General features: G+C 37.7%; 1 protein-coding gene across 1 annotated transcript in view; it reads right to left on the bottom strand.

Moving 5' to 3' along the window:
* Nucleotides 1–284: 284 nt before the first annotated feature.
* LOC104621922 (tolloid-like protein 1) overlaps nucleotides 285–18,847 on the bottom strand; it is a gene marked incomplete at its 5' end in the record, with an annotated part of 37,090 nt that continues 18,527 nt past the window's right edge. Inside the window, 5 exons of the mRNA XM_010288549.1 lie at nucleotides 285–539; nucleotides 1,838–2,088; nucleotides 7,354–7,567; nucleotides 12,028–12,155; nucleotides 13,581–13,706. Coding sequence (XP_010286851.1) covers nucleotides 405–539; nucleotides 1,838–2,088; nucleotides 7,354–7,567; nucleotides 12,028–12,155; nucleotides 13,581–13,706 — 854 coding nt within the window. The remainder of the gene's footprint in view (nucleotides 540–1,837; nucleotides 2,089–7,353; nucleotides 7,568–12,027; nucleotides 12,156–13,580; nucleotides 13,707–18,847) is intronic.

Genomic DNA, 18,847 nt, shown 5'->3' on the forward strand with positions numbered 1-18,847 from the left:
AAAGCTTTTTTTCTTCCTGGACACCATACAATTGTCAGAAGGAAGAACGGTCTGCAGGGTCACTTCCCTTGAATTCAACTGATTGAATCTGCACGCATCTGTAACAAATGTCAAACCATGAACAAAAGCTTTTATATTCTCCCTGCATACCAAGTCCTTTCACAAGCTTTGCAGAGACGTCAAGTATGGAGCCAGCACATCATCTTCTTGACTATTCCACTGAGATAGGTGATTTTTTTTTTTATTTTATTTCAGTCTCTGGTCTTATAAGTCATCATTTCAACTGAACTTATATAAAACATTTGTGCTAATAACTTCAGTTTAAAAAAAAGACACACCTTCCTTCCTTTCCACTGTGCATTCGTTCTTTCTCACTCTCCTTTTCTGGCATAGAGGTTCTTGTGTTATTTTTTGGTGCGCACACTATCTGGATATTTTATACTTCTGTATCGTATATGAAATCCTTTCTTGTTGATTGTATCATCAGTATGAAAGTGAAGTAAAAGAGCTTCCCCTGCTGAATAAATTTCTTCTGGTGGCTAAAATAAATGAATAAACAAATAAATTATTTGTCCACACTGTGTATTTATCCCTTTCATTAACTTTTTTTTTTTCTTAGAGGTAGTTCTCTTTTCCTGTTATGCCTCGTAGTATAATTCCACTGGGTCTCACACAGTGCCACCTGACATCATCAGGCAGAATACTTCTACCTCATTCAGCTCTCAATTTGAGGCAGACTGAGGAAGTGACAACCTGAACTGATAAAAGATGGAGGTCAGCTTAAATTGTGATGTTTGAACTTTTATCTGCTGGCAGAAGTTTTGAAACTATCTATTATAACTTTTTGGTTTCGTATTAATGTACACCCTTTCAGTCTTGAGCTCTGCATCTGAAAAGCATATTTTCACACAATCTAAATCTCCAATTTATACAGAGTATCTCTGCAATCTTTTCTTATGAGACAAAGAAAATTAAGATCCTCGTTCTTTTGTCTTTCCCAGATATCTTCTATAGTTCTCCTGGAGTCACGTAAGTGACTGGACAGGACCATACACAATATTCTAATTTTACATAAACAACAGACTCCAGTATCTATTAGGCAAAGAGTGTATGTATGAAAGCGTGCTTGCATTTGCACACATATAAAGAATTGGTAAGGACTTGTGGGGTCATTGCACCAGCTTTCACAAGGCAGGCAGACAAGAGAATAATGGAAGTCTAAAGGGACAAGTAGGATACATCCTTTTCAGGATGTCACCTGGCCAATTTCCTCCATGTCTCACATTTTAAATGCGTCCGAGATGCCTATGGGATAACAAGACTTTCTTAAGGCCTATGTTAATCGTACAGTTTAGGAGCACTTGCTTTCCTAAAATCAGATGTAAGTAGTAGGTGTGCATTTTATAAATGCATCCCAAGCATCCCTCCCCCGGTAAAATGTGGTTTCTTCATTCAAATTGAAAGAATATTAATATAATAATTTTCAAAGCTGGTGCATTTCTCTCCCTGTAAGGGATAAAGCTACTAACTTTTTTTTGGGTGCTGATAAACACTCCGCTGCCAGCTACCTAAAGCTTAACATAACATTATAATACTTTGGTCAAAAACTAGATAATATATATTGTTGAAAGTATTTCAAGGGAATGCTCATACTACAAGCCGGCAAATTTGTATTTAAAAAAAAAGAAAACAAAACTGAAGATGATGGTGTAGCATCTTCATTATAAGGTGTAGTAACTGAACCTCCTTTCTTCCTGATCCTTCCTTCCTCTGCCCTGTCTTCTTACGCTTTTTGTTGTGGAGATGGAAAGAAAAGGTTTAGTACCTGGTTACTTACCCCAGATCCACAAAATCGACCAAGTCTCACAGCTGTCTTGTCATGACCATCAAAGAGCTCCACATAATCATAACCACAGTCTGCCTCTTCTTCAACCTCGAAAGTCTGAAACATTAGCTGGACTCGGTAGCCGCGCTCTGCCACCAGGAGCCAGTCGCAGTCCGCCTGAACCGGATAGTTGTTATCGCCAAACTGAGCATGCGAGTACAGATCTTTGGGCTTTGTTTCGGCTTTCAGCCTACCACCACACTCTAAACAGAGGAAAAAAAAATAAGGACTAAGAAGCTTATTCAGCAAATTAGCATTTTCTTTTCACAGGTGCCCAGCCTTATTCAGGCTGAGTGCTGAGTGCATTTTTATGCTACAAGCAGGTCAATCAAACAAGGTGTAGAGTGAAGTACTACCCAGTATGAATACATATCCATCATTCTGAGTTTTCCCTATATAAATTCTGGTTTATAACTACAGAAACTTGAGCATATTTCATAATTTTCAAGTGAAAGACCAGAAGGCAGGGAACACCCAATTTGTAAGAAATGTGGTTCAAGAGGTAGGACATTCTTCAGGTAGGCATTTGAGAGGTGCCTGTGGCCAGCACGGCAAGTCCTTTAAGTGGGGCATCCACATTTCAGTGTTGACAGCCTTTCCACACGGGTTAATGACACCGTTCGCAAGTGGCAGGGGAGGATCAGCTCTAGCACACATGTAGTCAGCGATCAAGTGCAAAAGTCTCCTCTTTCATAGGAGTGTCAGCTTTAACCATCATGTGGTTCCTGAGGAGCCAGCTTGATACTAAACACCACTGCCAAGCTTGCTAGGTTGTTTGCTGTATAGTTCATGGATGTGAACAGGTCTTTCTCTGCCACAGATCACGGCAAGGAGAAAGCTGCTACTACCAGAGAAAGTCTCGTACCTGAAAGCTTACTGTTGAGGCAAGTCCTTAGCTGGAGATCCTTGCCCTGTGCCAAAGCAATACTCTCAGTATAAAACTCTACTTGTATACAGTAGTAAAATGTATGTGTTGCTTTACAGCTTGTTTATAACTGCTCAAAAAGTTCATAATTTAAATAAGAATGAGCTTTACTGTATAGGCCAATAAGCTGTTCTTCAGCCAATTTGCTCAAGGAGAACAGAAACTGCTGAAAATGCAGTGAACAAAAAAAAAAACCAAACAAACCCCCAAAACAACAACCAGCAACTAGTACTTTATCCTAAGTATTTTCATCAGCTATAGTTAAAACTAGTATTCTGTCCTAAATAGGCAGTGAATTCAGCTTCTACAGTAACTTAAACATACAAGTGTTATGCATTTGACAATTAAAAGTTCTATTACAATGCAACTAATAACAGATGGAAAATCGTACTTAAAAGAAAAAAATGCATTGTTTATTACGTTTCCAAGAGATAGGTGGAGGTTTTTTTCTTTACAACTACAAAGATTCCAATGAAAACAACATCATTTTGTTCTAGTTTCTCATCAAGAACAATCCATCCCTTATAGTACCCATAAAAACACCAAGTGCAAATGAGCTTGAACCAAAACCTGAGATTCACAAGTTTAGATTCGATTTTTATAAATAAATGAACAGATAATTCTACCTGTGTTTTGTTCAAACATCGGTATTATAAATGTATCATTTTATAATAACCTGAAACAAATTGCAAGTTTTAAATGTTTCTAAGCTTTGGTGGAAAGATAATTTCAATTTGACTTCAGTGTCATCGACTCCACCCACACTAAACATCACCAGTTGTGATGTTACATTGTGAGGAGTCACACTTCAGCTGGGAATTAATGATAGTAATGAGCAAATCCTTATTTTTTAAAATGTGGTGTTTTTTCTTAATAAGAAAATGAAGGAATCAAAGCAGGAAATATAAAGTATGTAAGTAGGAAATACAAATTATGTAAGTAAACCATTACGCATGATCTGTTGTTCAGTCTGAAATTTCTTTTTTTTTTTTTTGCTTTTAAAGAATAGATAAGAGCACATAATAAAGTAAGTTTGTCAGATGAGGGAGTTCATACAGTTATTTCTCATTGGTATTCTAATTCACTGATTTTTTTTCCCCCCACTCTTTTTTCCCCTATACTTCATTTCATTTGCTACTTTTTTTTTTTTTTTTTTTTTTTTTTTTAACTGGGCTGTTGCCAACAGTAAGAACAACTCCCTGCTTCAGACACAGAACAGCTGCTAGGGAGAAAATGTTTAATGAACTGTCTGCCTTGTTTCCCTCTGCTTGCTCTAGTGGATAGGAGCTTAAAGGAAAGCTGTAGCCATACTAGCAACTACAGAAAATGGCAGTTCCCTTTTCCTGCACCCGTCTCCCGTCTCTATATCATGGATTATAGCCTTACATTTTAGGATAAAGTATCGATTTTAGAAATTACAAGTCAAATCTTCAATTTCTTAAGGACTAAGTCGTAGTTTCAAAATTCGACACGCACCCAGCCAGCAGTACGCGGCGCCGCATTCGGGTGTGTGAGACGGGCCGTGGCAGGTCCGCACAAAGAGAGCGGCGCCGCGCAGAGCAGCGCTGGCTCAGCCCTGACGTCAGAACTAAGCTAGCCGCCCTGACCGCCGCTGTGCGGCCATGCCTGCTCTGCTGCGGGTACGATGTACACGTCTAACTGTGAAGAAATGTCTGACTTGTAAAATGCTGTTGGTCTGACAGCTTTAGGTGAAAGGCTTTTTTCTAGATCCGCTAAGGAACAAAACCCCTTTCCTGTTTCCTGACCTTTCAAGGGGCTTTCAAGCTTCTTACAAACGTAAGAGCAAAACACGCAGTAGTCTCTTGACTGTTTAACAAGCTGGACAGGTGGGAAAAAGTTTAAATCCACACTACCTGAACTAGTGAAACAAGTTTATGAGTTTGATACAGCATTGCCGTACTGAATTATCATAGTCATTGCGGAAGCGACACTGGAGCCTAAACTGAGCGACGCCCGAGATGCCCAAATTCGTCAGGGACATCCTCCCAGGGTTAACAGATGGGAACGGGACCTAGAGCAGACCTGCAACCTCCTGCAGCAGCAGCTGGAGGCCAGGTACCACAAATGAGGCCAGCCAGAAGGGAGCTAGATGTCCGTGTTAGGGGCAACCGAATCACTCCCTGCGCAATGATGTTTAACGTTCTGTCAGGAGGATTTTTATAAATCCCTTCCGGATAGGTTATGCCTTCTCTGAGGTGAAAAACATAACAGAATCTCTTCCTAAAACTGTGCCGCACTTTAAAAGCGGCATTTTATAAGTTCTGCTCCACCCAAGTAAGTCTTTCTATCAAATGTATTTTTTTAAACTTTATTGCCCCTGATGCTACCGTTTTATCCTGTTTCCTGAGATATTCAATGCCAATTTGGAATTTGGACAGTGTTTCAAGCCAAAAAGTGTCACAGAAGGGAAACCAACATCATCATCAGGACCTGCTAGAATAAGAGGCCATTAAGCCGTGAAGATGCCAGCAATACAACAGCACAGACACCTCTGGGCATACGATCAAGTTGCTCTTTCACTGCCGTTCTGTTACACAGGTCCTTCTGCCGAGCGAGTTGTGCCCCGCGGTCAGAACCAAAGGCAGCAAGTTCCTCAGCCATCCCTGTCTGTCTGCACAGCTATGCAGGATCGAGCGCAACTTTGCCCACTTGCATTGCATACCATCCATTATTATTTGCTAGAAAAAATAAGGAATAGAAGCCACTGTCTATACACTTGTTAGATATCTATTCATTCACACGCGTGCCCAAAGCACGGAGGTGAAATTCCCCCGGAGCACCTGTGTTTGGCTCAAGACTGCAGGAAAAGGCTGTAAGATCCGAGTTCACCCTCATGCAAACGCAACCTCAAAGCACACGCTGGGGACGCGCTGTTCAACTTAGCGAGGTGTTTGTGCAACAGCAGCTGACAGAAATAAATATCTTCTCCTAAGGAGGCAAACTTTATAATTTTTACAGCATTCTTAAAAACTGGGCAGATTTTATTCTTCAGAGTTCCTCAGAAAAGCGCTATTATACATGCTAAGAAAGCTTTTACAATTAAGGCACATAAAACTCAGCAGATATGAGGGAAATTCCAGCAAGTCATAACATAACTAGCAATCTTTATAAGTTAGGGAGTATACATTTGAACTTCTTTCACACAGTGACTGCTCCAATTCCGCAAATTGAAAGAATAAATTTTACAACACCTGTTTCTAACAAGAGTTCTGACCTTTAACTATTTACCCTGAGGTAATTTAAAAATGAGTATTACAATTTCTATCTAATTTTCCATCTAAGGGGAGGGATTACTGTGGTAACAAATGGCATGTTTGTAAATGAGGATTTCCCACAAGAAAAACAAACTGAATTACAGGTAGCTAAAGCTTTCGCTTTCCAGGCCCAGATCATGGAGAGTGAATAGTTCATATATGGTTGCCTACTGTCTTTCTCTGAAAGCAAAATTAATAAAGTTTTAGAATTATTCTTAAAAAAGCAGAAGGAAAAAAAAAAGAGAAAATGTTAACATTTATGTATCAGGATTTGTTATCTGAGCAGTAGGCATCAACCTGATGAATACTATGGGTAACATCAAATGGTATTAACAGTGACTAATCGCTCTGATTACTATCTTCTATTAATAACTAGTACCTGTCTGTAAATGTTACGTACTAGCACAGGTATTTGTAATTATTTTCTGCATTTAACATTTATTTCCAAATAGTGAATGAGAGAGTGAAATCTGGAAAGTAAAGGTAGACATTATAGCTGAAGAAGAAAACAACAACAACAAAAAAAACCCCACCAAAACCAATCCCAAATCCCTCCCCTTAGAGCAAGCAGTGGAATTTCAGAGATTCAGCACTAGGGGCCACTGTAAGCCAAGCAACTTCAGGGAAATAACGGACACACTATGAAACTACCCCAAGAAATCTATTAATGCAACTGCAAAAAACTGTTTTCAATTTCAGTGATTTCTGCCAAAGAAATACATTAAGTTGTAAATTTGAAAGAGATTATATTCTTAAGGTCTTAAGAAAGTCTTCAGTATTGTTTTTTCCTTTTTTTTTTTTTTTTTTTTTTTTGGCTTGTCTGTCCTTTTTAGCTCTACAGGAAAGTAATAGTTGTTCACACAAAACCCACACTTTTGTTTAAATTAGAACAGGAGAGTAAGAGAGGTGCACCACATGCCTCAGTGAAGTATTGCCATTACAAATACAATGAAAAGCTATTGAATCTTTTAGGTAACAGCATGAATCTTAAGAAATATCTCTTAGACTCTATGCCGATATCTTCTTTTGATTTGATTTTGTGTCAAAATATTCAAATCACTTACCTACGAGAGAGAGGTAGAGACATGACTAAAATACTAGAGAACACTTTGTCAGACCTTTCCTACTGTTCTTAAAGTTTCATTAGATTTAGTTGTAATGTTGTGTAATCTGCTAGCTCAACCCATTCTTATAAAAGAAATGCCTGAATATCTTCCACTAACGAACAAAGAGGAAGTTATTAGTAAAACACATCCTCATTTTCTGACCTGTAGAGTGCGTTGCTTGGAAGCCTTTTCTTTGAACTGATGCATCAGAAATAAAGCGGAGAAACATTTTGTTGCCAGTAGCAATAAGAGGTTCTGGTATCTTATTGCCACATAAGCGTCCCAGAATTGGCGATTTTTCGCTGTCACCATCAAATACTTCCAAGTGGTCATAAGCACATTCTTGATGTTGCTCTATCTCAAATTCATTGAAGCTCTGGAGAAATAAAAAAGCAAAATGACTCAACGTAGTACTGTATTTACATGGTACATATGTACTGTTAGTATGTTTCAGAATACAAAGTAGATGTTGTTAAGATGACAGATTTAGCATTACTGCCCCATAAGCTTGTAGCTTTGAATAACATATTGATTTTGAGAAAATGGAATAACAATTAAAGCAGTGAATTTTAAGAAGGCATCATCTTTCATATAGAAAGGGATTAGAATCTTTATAGCCAATGAATATCCATAACAGAATATTAAATCTAGGATACTATGGCCTTTCTGTTGAACTTGCACCGTTTCTAGGATTATTCCAAATTTCACAGAACATTCAAAACAGCAAAAAGCTGGAAATTATTGGTTCCTCAGACAGTTGAGGATTGATTGAAACATCTGCAGAACATAATGCATCCCCCCTTTTTAATTCAAATTTACCTTACACTGCAGCTAAAGCCTTTGAGATTGACCTTTCCACATGAATGGTTATGCATGGAAGTTATATTTTCTAATCTATTATCTAGAGATCTATTTTTTGTTATTACAACACTAAATATTTCAGACTGCACCATTCATGCTAAGATCACATTTTTGCTAGAGAAATCATGGTGAAAAACAACAAAACAGTGTTGACTGTTTATTAAAAAACTTCAGCAGACTCTTGCTGTCCTCAGCTCTCCCCAGAAAATTCAGATTGCTGCCATAGTTTGAACACAAACTGGGGATCACAAACTTTACTTTATTACAAATCTGTGATGTTTCTTCCACACTTCAAAACATTTGTCTTAGTTTCTGAGCTCATAGGGATTCTCAGTCTCTCTCAGGTCTCATGGCAGCTTGTAAGGGTCTTTACAATTTTTAATTGTAAATTGTAAGTTCTTTGGAGCAGAGCTTGGCCAACCTACTTTTAAAAACGTTTGGAATTTAGATTTCTCAAACTCAGAGTGTCCCACCAAAGGCTTTTCCAAAAGGTGTATGCCATACCCTACAGAAACTGTTGAAACACAGGCAGCTAATACCTGCTTTTCAAATATGGAAGAGTGTCTTCCAAGACTGGACTGTTACCAACAAATTTATTTCAAGAGAACATCTAAGTGATTTCACATAGGATTTTTGACCAGGGCTAAATTTCAACAAGTAACCTGAAGTTTAAAATCTGGTAATTTCCTCTCCCATAAACACTGAGAAAGGAGTATACGTACACATCTTTGTGAATTTTCAGAAATAACCTACAATTTAAGGTGAAATTCAAAATCTGTTTTGTTCAACAAAATAGCATAAAAGCACTAAGTATAAATGCTCCCAGGAATAGTCACATAGCTGACTGTTTATGAAAAGAAAACAAACAAACAAACAAACAAACAAACCCTCCGAAAGGGTTAAGAAGGAATAATTAAAAGGAATTAAACTGAACTGTCAAATCCTGAGCATTCTACCTGGTACACGAAAGCAAATCTGATCTACTGAATCCAGCCAGTGTGAAACATGATGGTAATTTATATTAACAGCTGACTAAAAGGAAATATAAGGAGCTAACGCAAAGTCTTTTGCCCAAAGAACTGGAATATTTGGAACACTTTTGTTTTGTGAAAAGTGAAGAGTTGCATGATGCAGTGGATGTAAGTTCATTTCACAGGGAAGTTTGCGGGTTTTATTAAGGGAATGAAACTGCAGAGGCAGTGAAAACAGCTGTACAGCAGTCCCTCCTGCTGCTCTTATATTGTAGTCAGCCATCCTACTTTTATGATGCCAAGTACGTGTTGTCATTTAAACCCAAATAAAATTTGATGGATTAAAAAAAAAAAAAAGACAGAAAGCTGAGACACTAACTGTAAGGGAGTTAGTTAAATATAGAATTGAGTCAAGCCAACTTGGAATCAATGGGAGCAATAGACGTGATCCAAGAGCAGCCTGCAAAACTTAGTTTTCTTTTAGAGAAAAATTGTATCAGTTTTGTTTTCCCAGCAGTACAAAAAGCTCACTCTCTAGGAACCATTTCTCACCGTGAGCTGTAAGACACACCTATTATTTTTAATATTTCACTTATCACTGGGATTCCTATGCCTGCAAGGGGACAATACATGTTATACTGGGTCCCACAAAGAAGAACAGAAGGAAGTCCTAAATTTGTTGTGAGTCTAGCTGTTGATTCTAGCAATTACAAAGAGAATCAAAGGAATTTGTTTTTTAAAAGAAAAGCAAATCTTAAGTCCTTCAAAAGCTCAAAATACCTAGTATTTCAAAACACCCAGAGATGTTCTCCATTTTTTTAAAAAGCAGTCAGCTCCCAGCAGTAGACTAAGAGCAGGTTTGGAAGAAGAGAACTGACACAAATTTTCCTTAAAGTTGAACATGACTGAATACTTGCTGTCAACAGAGTTCACATATGATTTAATAAAGTTGGTAGTATAATTAAATCACACTCCGTCTACCTGGGACAAATACACTTGAATACCTACCCCATCATGACTACAGTCCCCATTTTGATTGTCTCAATTAGTGGGAACGGTATTCAGAAATGTTACATATAGCTTCTCAACAGCCAGCCTTTTCTATCTATAGCACTCAACTCAGTAGATACATTGGTGGCACTTAGGGATAGCTGCCTGAATGGGACACTTAAGTCTGTCTCTTATAAACATCCGGCTGATTAGCTTATTAAAATCGCTCTCTGCTACATACATTTTCAAAGCCATCTTTATCTACACATTTCATTTAAATATTGTGAAGTGCATATCCATTTTTTCGTAGGCTGCTTAATTACACTGAATATGTAGCTTTAGCCTTTTCAGGAAGAGACTTTTCAATGATTATCAGAGTGAGAGCAATCACAACAGAAGATTACTTTCTGTACACACACCCCTCTCAAAAAAGAAGCACAACCTCACAATTCATGTGGTTTGTTACTGTGAAGAAATCAATTCTCTCCTTGTTCAATCTGGCTAAGTAAGCTGTGAGCAGTAAACTTAAATACAGCGTGAAAGTCCAACAAAAAATATTTATCTATAGAAGAAGTATGGTATTAATATTATTGATAGGGCATCTTGCTGTACTAGACAGACTTTATGTATAATATTTTTAATTATACACACAGAATTTTGTAGACTGACCCTACTGGCTTGCACAGAAAAGTGGATTTCAGAGCCTAAATCATGGAAGTATTTTTGAAAATTCTATTGAGTAAAATTCTGTCTAGTTTTTCCAATTTCATCAGCAAACCCCAATTTAAAAATATTTTCTTTTAAAACAGACCATGTGATATTTCACTGAAGAAATCTGAATGCTGGAATTTTGCCTGCTAAGGTTAAAAGTACTGATAAAGCTTTTACAGTAACATGCCCATGCCTGGCTGACTTTGGTTTATTCAGCCAGGATGAAGAATGCTTACTCAGAAGTGGCAGTAAGAAGGCCACCTGAATCAAAAACCTATTTTTCACCCTTTGAATGGACAGGGCATGCACACCACTCATTTTCCACCACCCTTATAACCCCCCAAACAGTTTAATCATTTTACTTCTGGTGAGCAGGGATCAATGGACGATCCCACATCAGCACCAGTAGCAGGGGTTATGGTTTTGGCTAAGGTCAGCAGTTATGAGATGACAATATCCCTTTCATCCCTGCATCAGGATTGGCTATTGCTTCTACCTCTCTGAAGCAGAGATATCTCTCAAGTTTATTTATTTGCTCTAAAACACTTAAATCAATTTATCAGATTTTAAAATACGTAAGGCCAGCTTTTGTTGCGGCTGCCCCTGAGTACTTTGGCTGAAGGAACTCTGGGGCTGATCTCAAAGCAGAAAAGCGCCCTGGGCAGGTCTGTGCCTTCAGCTTCATACAGAGGCTACACAACCTCAGTAGATTTGCAAAGCTCCCTCAGCTCTGCTAGCCTGCCTTCAGCCACCAGCACTGTCCTCAGCCAGCCGGACACAAAGGTCACTCCACTCAGGCTGCTCTTCTACTTATGTTAAAATTTAGAGCCACTTTTAAATGAGAAGTCCAGATTCTTGGTTTTTGTATCTTCTTTTCCTCCTTGTAAAGTACAGAACAGAAATGCAAAAGGTGTGTAGAGAGGACTCTTCATAACTTCTAATTTTGCTTATTCTATATATTGGATTTTGCATAAATGTCCTCTGCCACATTTGTCAAAAGTCTGTGCAAATTTTATGAATTGCAACAATGATGCAGTGAAGTCTGACAGGAGAGAAGTATTCCTCCTGTCCTTTGCTGTCCAGAGTATTTACAATCAACACAAACTTAAATTCACAGCTTTATGATATTGAGTAGCACCAGTTGGTCAGGAATGGACAGGAGTCAGCAGGTTTTTAAAACAGTTTACCTCTGGGCTGAAAACTTGTAGTAAAGTTTAGTAATAGCTTCCTATTGTTGAGTAGTCATTTGGGAAGGAGGTTTGGTGGAAGAAAAGAGAAAAAAGAAAGGTAGGCTGAAACTCACCAATTTGACCCTCTGCCCGGGGGTGGCACTGATTTCCCATGTGCACTCCTTTCTGCTGGGATACTTGTCCGGCCAGTTGGGACTTGTGATGATGCCGTTGGGACTGTGGATCTTCTGTTCACACTCAGCTGTGCCAACGGGGACAGCATCAGTTAGTCTGGGGGTCTGCATTCAGAGGTAGCCAGAAAAGTACTCTCTTTTGACAGGGGACCCGCTGAATGGAGAGGATCTTTAGGAAGACAGCTAAGTACGCTCTCCTGTGCGCATGATCATGTTCTTCCCCTTTGGGAAACACTTTAGGGCAATTAACCCAGCATGCTTTTTTACTGATTTGTTGTGAAACATACACTGTTGTTTACAATGGATGTCTTTTTTTTTTGTAAAAACATATTATAAAGGAACATACAGGAATATAATAAAGTATTAAAATTTAATTGAATATTTTGCTATTCCCCCCATTCTACATACAAATAAGTAAGAAAAACCATATGAGAAATCTTGCTACTCCAACTTCAAATATTTCTTGAACAATTTAGTTTTCTGTCTTCTCGCTAATTTTCATACTGCAGCTACAGAGCAATTATTTTGATTTCTAAACTACAATTTCTAGGGGCATATCTACAACTAGAGATCAGCTAAGACTAAACTGTGAGTATGTACCAAGAACAACTTAGTCATTCACACCATAACTGAATCGCCAGAAGCACGCCTCTGAATAAATGCAAAGAACTAAAACTTAAACAAGGCAAGGAAGAAACCAATTTCATTTTTATATTTAGGTTTTTTAAAAATCTCAAATTGCTTTATAAGCATCAGAGACTTGTTCAACAGGAATCTGTTGAACAGGCAGGCAAGTGTCATTCCAACACCAGTGATAACGCAAGTGATTCATAAAGGGCACATTTTTACTCACAACTTAAATCCATTCTAGAATACAGCCTTGAGAAATTACAGTAGCTCACATAATATTGCACATTTGAGGTTCATTTGCAGATAATCTAAATTCTACTTAACCCCCAAGGCCTCCCGTTCTCTTGGAGGTAGCCACACCTTAAAACAGCAAATAGGAAGAAAGATGCATAGGGACTTGACTGGAATTTAGATTGTCTGAATATGCCCCCTAAAATAAATCCAGAAAGCGCAGATACAGTTCCAACCTGACTGTGAGGAAACTAACTGCTACCGATAGAAGCAAATGACAACTTTACCAGGCTTCTCTCCAGAAACCCTATCCCTGTGTTGAATGCAGCACTAGATAAATACTCTATTACAGCTTTAAATGTTCTCCACTTCAAAGCACTATTAAAAGTAGCACTCCCTGCCAATGATCCCAAGTTTTCCAAACTGCATTCTTGTGGACCTCAAACTCAGCCACACAAAAATGCTGGGGATGGAGAATGGGAAAGGGAGGGTGAAGGAGTGTTTAAGCCCAAATGTCTAAGCCCCCGTTACCAAGATCTTTCTCTTTCCTTTCTTTTCTTTGGAAGGAGACCTGCAGAGATCTTTCTCTAAGACAGCTGTATAATCAACCATTCAAATACCTTACTACTTACCCTCCTTGCAGTCATGTTTGTTTTCATGTAGCACAAATCCATTTCGGCACTGGCAAACGTAGCTTCCTACCGTGTTGATGCACTCGTGCTGGCAGCCACCGTTGTCCTTCGAACACTCATCCTTGTCTACGAAATACACAACAAGGTTGGGTGAGCACCACAGCTAGCAGTAGCCCTCGTTACCAACAAGAAAAAAGTTTAGCACAGTGTTTGAGTCCAGAAAAGGATAAGCTAAGGCACAGTCACTCTTCTCAGTACGGCAGTTTGGTGGTACCTTAGGTCTAGCCGCTCATTGCTCAGCCTGCAACCTTGCACCATGGCACAGATAGCCTGTCTCATCTTTCTAGGAAGTGAGGGGTAATTCCTGGGGGAGAGGAACACTAGTACAAACAAGCTACCTCAGAGGAGATAAGACAGTTACCAGAGTTTACTCTTTCAGGTGGTCTAGCTGGTAAAAATTTTATAAATCTCTCATCCAAAGCTTTATTTCAGTAAACAACAGGAGTCTAATTCATGGACCACACATGAAGTATTACAGCTTTATGCAAATTCCACAATTTAATGGTGGTATGTTGAAAGGAACACGTAGGCCAAACAAGGTTTCAAGCTTTGCACACTAAACATGTAAGAAAAGAAGGATTTAACATAAACTTTTTTAATAAGTTAATTTTTTTTTCCCCCAACAGAGTGACAGTGTGCTTTACTTTTAACGAATCTGGACTTTATAGAACATCACAAAAAGAAAAACATTTAATTGAAAAAAAATATAAAAGAAACTGGCATTAGTTATTTCAAGATCTACAATATAACATGCAGTTCTGTTTATTAACATATAATCCTTTAAAAGAGCTTTTAGTGTGTTAGAAGTAAAGCGGAGAGTAGGGGAGGAAATATGACCTGCATTAAACAGCTACAAATTCATTGCATGGAAAAAAGCCAAACTAGATTAACAGGCTGCCATTCTAGCGAGAGGCCTCAGCTGCCACCCTTCTATGTCATTCATCTGTTGTCATTTTAGGTGAGGCTGGTCCATTTAAAAGAGGCAGACTGCTCCTGACATATACATATATACACACATACATGTATACATGCATGCACATGTATACACCTATATATGTATAGAGATATATATCTAAATCCTGAGATATACAAATATACATTTATATAAACAAACACATATACATATTAAAAAACTGTATCTTACAAGCTGTGGTATTTCAACATGCAAAAGAGAGGAGGAAAAAGCAAAGAAATTGTGGTCATCCCACAGGTCCAGTTGTTGCAGGGCTGGAATGCAGAGCATTCATCCCCTTCAGCCTTGGAAAGCAGCAGTGAGCATTATCTCCAAACAAGGTAACAAGCCATGTTTCAGATTTTAGTAGGCACAATAAGAATTTTTACAGATTACAGGCGACCATGGATAATTTTAGTCTCTTTTTGTCATCTCACTTATGTAGTTTTTTTCTCTGCCTTTACTGATGCTCATATTCAGTAACGCTGAATACATTATAATTGCATAGACATCATCTTTATCTGCCAAAATGTATGCAACACTTAACCCATTGACTTGCAGGTCTTTCCATAAAAATCAGCTTCTACTTATAATACATGCTGATAATGTACACAAATAGAGAAATTCTGCAAGTCAAACCGAACTGCACTTTGTCCCATAAATCTCAAATCTGTTTGCACTGAAAATTTCTGGAAGCTTTCCGTAGAGGTGAACAGATTTGAAGGTTAAGAAACAGTCAAAAACATAAGTAGCTCCCAGAATCACACACCCAAAGGCTTACAGTAGTTTTCATTTTGATGATGAAAGAAGCACAAAAGCTCAAAAATTCACTGTTCATGCACTTTGCAATGCAAGTCCCAAACTGAGGTAGTAAATTTATTTAATTTCAAACCAAAATCTTAATCGTTCATCTTTGCAAAAGCAAGCGCTACCATAAAGTAATTCCATGTTGCAAGTGAAGAATAGTAACAGTCAAATGAGGAATTAAGTATAGTATGAACAAAACTCTTCAATATTTCCCCTCCTAAGCATTAGTTTGTAGTTTTCTACAAAAAAAAAAAAAAAACACCACAAAAACCAAAATAAATGGAAGGCAAGCTCAAAATGCATTCAAGTTAGACTTTCAAGTACAGTGTAGATACACGAATTATAAAAACAGCAAACTTGTCCATTTTCATCTTCCACCAAACTGTGTGAAAATATTGAAAAGTATTTTAACATTAGATAAGCTTATATTCTTTAAAACAATCTCTTAAGAGACAAGTACATAAGCAAACAGTCCCATGTTGGACCTCCTCAGAGATAAAACAATGGACAGAAGGTGGAAAGAAGCAGCTTTGGAACATATTTGAACACAGTAATTACTTGTATGTGGTTAATCAAGGATGCAACTGTTGAACGAGCCTTCCTCACACTTCATAATTCAGAACAGACTTTCTGTCAAATTGATTGCCCAGTTTCAAAATTCACGAAAAAACTATTAGTCTGTATTAGTCACAGGAACAAATGTTTTGCCATGTGAAAACAAAGCCATTTGTTATGCTGACAGATGGAAATGAGTCGCCGTTTTGAATGGATACTTTCTTTCTTTTCTCATTTCAGTACTCAGAACAGGGAAAGATCCATTCTCAACATGTTAGATTGAATCATTCAGAGGACAAATGGCCGTACCTCTGAGAACCTCAGAGGCCACCAGTCTGTGAATAATACGTACTCGGCCTGAAGGGACCTGTACCAAGTCCTTGCAAGACTCAAAAACAAAAATTTTCTCTTTGCAGGCAGCTTTCTTGTCTGTGGAAAAAAATGTACCAGGATGGCACCAGAGATGAGTTTGTGCTCCAAAACAAATTTGCTCAAGGCTAAAAGCATCCTAGCTTTCTCTTTTTAACTGCTCAGTAAATCAGTAAATCATCATCCAAGAAAAAAATCCAACAAACGTCATTTCTACATTACATCAAACATCATGTATGTTTTTTTGTATTATCATGCAAAGAATCAGGTCTATTTAAAACACTGAAGTAGCTCTGAAACTTATAATAAATGGAATCAGTTTAGTGACAGTTATCACTGGGTATTAACCATACCATTACACAAAGATTGATTTAAAGAAATCATTGGGTATCTTCTCTGAAACATCACAGGAAAAAAAAAAGTATGTATTATTGCTATCTTTTTTCCTCCCTAGAGTAAATTCAAGGAGTTCTTTTACATTCCTATAGTCTTATGGGCCCAGCAGACTGTGATAGGTCCCTGTCTTGTAAGAAGAGCAGAAGGGAGAGGGAGAAGGACAGAAGAGAGAGGGAGAAAGAATAAAAACCTAATTACTGGAAGCTTTTAGTTTAGAAGCCTAATATCCATTCCCAAAAAGTTTTAATAAAAGTTTTTAAAAATTAATATATCGTGACTCCCTAGTTTCTTTTCTTGATCCAATAAACTCAATTATAAATATACAAGAGTGTCTCTGGAGATTAGATCCTTGCAGTGGCTCCCAACTGAGCTTTCTTCAGAACTGTCCCATCAAATGTAAATTTTACAGAATGTTGAAAAGAAGTTTTTCTCACTTTCCAGTAGCACCTGTCTAGCTGTTAACACCATTTTACAGCCAAAAATGTAATTACATGTTGTCTTATATCAACATAAATACCTTCCTAATGCAGGTCATCTGTTGCCCTATGTCACTGTTTGCTTTCACAGTTTATCACAGTAGGTTCCAACCACCCAAAAAACTGCTTTCTGTCATCTCAGCTGGAGCTGGGCCATGCTTTCTCAACTGTAGCTGTGGCTGCAGAATTCACCGCCAAAAGAGGGGGCGGGGCGGGGGGGGGAGCAAAAAAAGTTCTTCGGCTGTGCTTGAGGAACACACTACAGTTCCTAGTCTTTAAACTAACCTGACTTACCCACCTGCCTCTCTTGCTGAGCATTGCGTACGCCCTTTACTAGTGAACAGACTGAAAGATGCAGTGTTTTTACTCATTACCAATTTTCATTACATATGTCTTTATAACTAAATGCTTACACACTTCTATCACGATTTAATTAATAGAACTGTTAAATGACTTTCAGCAAGTATCTTAGACACTAACACTAAATATTTCTCCACAGATATCATTCTAAAAGTATTGTATTCCGAAGACAAATACATAAACAGACAAAAAACACCGCTTTATCAGCTGAACAGTGACCAGCTATCAAGTCCCAAAAGTCAAAATACTTGAAATCTCAAGTTTGTTCATAGCACATTATGTCCATGTTAAGGAATTTGGGGGTAGGAAATTTATGGTGTTTTCTGACAGCCATGAGAGTTTTATCTGATTAATTATTCAGAGACGACAGCTTCTTTTTAGATACTTTAGGTTCAGAAGTTTGATTTGTCTCAAGCATTACAAAGTTTCTCTTCTGATCAGGAAATATTATCAAAAGGGGATAGGCCAGATAACACAGAAGAATAGAATCTGCTAGAAATTGTAACAACTGGAAGAGAATTGAGAAAGAATAAAAAAAATACAAAGTATCTGAAGTTGTATGAAAAGAGAAGAGATTATGGCAGAAATGCATTATGAAGCATTAAGTAAATTTATATACTTACAGACTCAAAGATTATTTGCATCAAGCTATCTTTCTTTGAAGAAGATTAGATATATTCTATATCCAGGACACATAATACATTTCTATTTGTTAAAGAAAAACACATTAGCTCAGACTTATCCCTAGCTAATGAACTTATTCTGGCGATCAATAGAGTAATTTAAAACTTATCTTTTTTAAATTATCAGGAAAAAAATGTTTTCACCGGGGAGGGACACATTTCATTCAGATGTGAAAAAGACACGGAACATAATGATTCTGAAGGATTACAACATCCTAAGATACAATCTCCACAACTCCATTAATTATGGCCCAGTCTTTCCCCAACATGCAGCATTGGCCTGATTTCTTCCTAGAACCACTCATTATATTAATAGATTATTTAAACAATCAGTAAAATAAACAAACAAATAAATATGTGAAAATTAACTATCACTTTAAAGAAAACCAAAATTTAACTGACTATAAATGTATAGACGTTAAGCATACCCACAAAACAGAACTTCAGACTTACAGAGCTTACAAATTACAAAACTATCATTGCCAGTCTTATCTGACATCGCTTTATAGATCCTGAAAATACGTAACAAACTTAATTTGCAGGCCATTTTTACAACTGGAACATGTCAATACTTACTCTTGTAAAAAGTCAAACTACATGACAATTCCT

This window comes from Phaethon lepturus, unplaced genomic scaffold (genome assembly GCF_000687285.1).
Source record: "Phaethon lepturus isolate BGI_N335 unplaced genomic scaffold, ASM68728v1 scaffold9266, whole genome shotgun sequence".
NCBI lineage: Eukaryota > Metazoa > Chordata > Aves > Phaethontiformes > Phaethontidae > Phaethon > Phaethon lepturus.